The sequence below is a fragment of the Elaeis guineensis genome, chromosome 13 (genome assembly GCF_000442705.2).
Source record: "Elaeis guineensis isolate ETL-2024a chromosome 13, EG11, whole genome shotgun sequence".
Lineage (NCBI taxonomy): Eukaryota > Viridiplantae > Streptophyta > Magnoliopsida > Arecales > Arecaceae > Elaeis > Elaeis guineensis.
The window spans coordinates 17,600,582-17,603,648 of NC_026005.2; the positions used below are offsets into that span (position 1 = coordinate 17,600,582).

Below are 3,067 nucleotides of genomic sequence, written 5' to 3' on the forward strand. Positions count from 1 at the left end.
GATATGCGGATATTCAATTTGTATCTGATCTGATTTTAGCTCCAACTCCCACCTAATTTTATCAAGGAACAAAATATAGGATGTAGAAAAGAAGGTAGAAGGGGTAGGAAGGACAAAAGGGAGAATACAAGCTAGATTATGTACCAGGAAGATTGAATAAATCATTAAAACACATTCCATAGCAGAGGCAATGCTCTGCTTAGAATTCCCCAGTCAAGCTGAATCCTTGATTGGTTTATCTGTCACGCATCATTAAATTCTATCTTACATGACTAGTTCAGCTGAGTGCTTTTTTATAAAAATTTGCAAACAGTTTACAGGGACTCACCTGCTGTGCGATTCTTGTTTGAAGAATCTAAACCTGCACAAAAGATTAACAGATAAGATGAATTTGTTTGGATGTTAAATTATAGAGATGTTTAAATTAGTTAAAACAATATAGAAGAAAAGAATGATCTGATTAACATTGAATGCAATATGAGAAGCATATAAATATAGGAAAATTATACGAAGTTCTTCAGAGCTTTCGCACACAATCAGCACAAGTTGGATAAAAGGTCATCCAAGAGTATAGCTTGCACAAACCCCTAAGGATGAAGGTTCCAATTAGCTGGAATATAAGAAAAACCTACTAAGTGCCATGAGGACTATTTATGATTTTGCCTGTAATTCAAATAATACTTTCAAATAAGCAAAAGCCAAAATATGATTTTTGAGTACCCAAAACATAATTTATGGATGAAATGAAATAACTTGAAGACAAATAAGCATAAATTCCACTATATAACCCAAACACCGTAGTAGAGTGTTAGTGGAATCTCTCGCATTTCCACAATTATCGGCAATGTTGTATCCTATCACGTGCACATGTATCACATTTTGTTTGAAATTAACATGAAATAGAAAGTTTTGAAGTTATTTAGGTAAGAAGTATAAGTGGTGAAGAAGGGTCATTCAAGAGTATAACAAATTTAGCTGGTTGGATTTACCCATATTGGTAGCCGGTAGAGGCTCCAGGAGGTTGGAATGTGACACAGAGAAGAGATGCGGTCATTATGTGCCTATTAAATGTCATCGGCCGGACTTGTCACAAAAAAAAAAAAAAATAAATAAATATCGTGATACTACTTTTAGCCGTATTTTAAGGAATTCGTTTTAAATAAGCAAAGATATTGTTTTAAAATGAGATTTGTGATATTTCTTCTTTTATTTTTTTTTTTGATAAATTTCCTTGTGTTTCCTTTAAATATTTATTTTTTAACAAATAAGTAATTTAGTTCTTCGTGACCCTGGTTCCCGCTAATGCTAAAATCACATATCCTAAGGGCTGGCACTTAGGAGAGTCATGCCAAAACAGCCGAGACAAAGCTAACTGGCTTGTTAAATAATTAGTGCACACATTTTGTTGATCATGCTCAATTTTTGCATGATGGGTGGTGGATTTATAGCATACTTAATTTCGATTTTGGACTTCTTGTTAGCATGGACTATGCAATATTAAAGACTACTGAAAATCATTGCATACTCCAACCATGTTAAAAGTAATACGAATAGAAACTATTTTAGTTTGAGAATTGGTTGAGTCATATTAGAAATACAAAGTGCTGTCCCCTTGTCCGGGCCCAGCGTGACCTGTCCTATATGCAGGGCTAGATCTAAGTTTATATAGTTTATCCTTGGATGAGCGGGATCATGTAATTTTCTATATCCAAATGCTTTTAGGATCTTGTGATCTTAAGTTTCTGTCAAATTGGAAGAATTCTTCAACCCCTTTTAACTCATTCCAGTGGTAAGTGAATGTGTAACATATCTATGAGTAATTATACCGGCATCCAAATAGCCGAGCGTAAACAGAGACCAAAGAGACTAGCAATTGGAAAAAATATGGCTCGCCACCGGGCGTAAACAGAGACCAAAGAGACTAGCAATTGGAATGGCTCGCCACCGGTGGCAAGTGCCACCTGAGTGTGAATGGTGATGGCCTGGTGCGAGTATGATGGACAACCTGGCATCGCCGTAGTTCACCACCGTGAGTTCAAACTGCTTCCGGCTTCCCTAGCTAGCAAATAACCATCCACGGAAGGAAGGAATATGGAAACTCACCAGGCTGTCCGGGAAAGCTGCAGGAAGCTTGGTTTATTGTCCGGTCAAATATGCAACGTCCTCCTGCCCATTCGCAATCTGCGCATGAGTAGCCAACTGGAGAGTTCCATGTAAGCATCACCTCTGCCCTTGGCACACCTTTTCCCCATTCTGGAAGCACAAGATTAGTTGAGACCACCACGCAATCCAAAGGTAGCGCGCTCATTACCATGCTGGCATCAGCCAGATAAACAAAATGATCGGCACTGCTCAAGCATGAGATCGGTGTCACGCCATACTCTTCTCTTTCTCTCGCGTCATTCCATGCTTTTGAACAGTTCACCAAACTGGCTGTCGGAGGTGTGTAAACTGGTGTTGTGAGGCTGGTGGAGCTGAAGTTTTGCACCTGGCAGTCAGACCACGGTTCTCCAAGTTTGATCGTTATTTCAGAATACCGGTACTTAATGGCAATCACCTTATAGGAGCCCGACTCTGGTAGCGAGAGAAGGGTGTCGTTTCCCAAGCATGAGAGAACTAGGCCCGGGGCACCACAGTATGGTGGATTAGATTGTAGCCGAAAAGGGTATCTGATCTCTGGGCCTCCTTTTCGGCAGTAGGAAGGAGGGCAAGCTGTGAAAAAATCTTTTTCTTTATAGCCCGGTGTCATATTGCTTCTGGCTTGGACTACTTTTAGCCGTATTTTAAGGAATTCATTTTAAATAAGCAAAAATATTGTTTTAAATGCGATTTGTGAGATTTCTTTTTTTTATTTTCTTTTTATGGTAAATTTCTTTGTGTTCCTTTAAATTTTTATTTTTTAACAAATAAGTAATTTAGTTCTTCATGACCCTGGTTCTCGCTAATGCTAAAATCACATCTCCTAAGGGCTAGCACTTAGGAGAGCCATACCAAAACAGTCGAGACAAAGCTAATTGGCTTGTTAAATAATTAATGCACACATTTTGTTGATCATGCTCAATTTTTG

At 38.4% G+C, this 3,067-nt stretch overlaps 1 protein-coding gene across 1 annotated transcript; it reads right to left on the reverse strand.

The window, feature by feature from the left end:
• Nucleotides 1–1,820: 1,820 nt before the first annotated feature.
• On the reverse strand, nucleotides 1,821–2,749 carry LOC140853109 (rust resistance kinase Lr10-like). The gene is made up of 2 exons (XM_073247204.1): nucleotides 2,104–2,749; nucleotides 1,821–2,005 (listed from the first exon to the last, which is right to left on the reverse strand). The coding sequence occupies exons 1-2, from the start codon at nucleotides 2,747–2,749 to the stop codon at nucleotides 1,821–1,823; spliced, it is 831 nt and encodes a 276-aa protein (XP_073103305.1).
• Nucleotides 2,750–3,067: the final 318 nt, after the last annotated feature.

What these genes read in the sequence shown, in the direction of transcription:
- LOC140853109 (XM_073247204.1), bottom strand. Translation starts at nt 2,749, where the DNA reads ATGACACCGGGCTATAAAGAAAAAGATTTTTTCACAGCTTGCCCTCCT. An exon ending in CAGCTTTCCCGGACAGCCTG is followed by an intron (nt 2,006 to 2,103) that starts GTGAGTTTCCAT and finishes CGGCGATGCCAG; the next exon opens with GTTGTCCATCATACTCGCAC.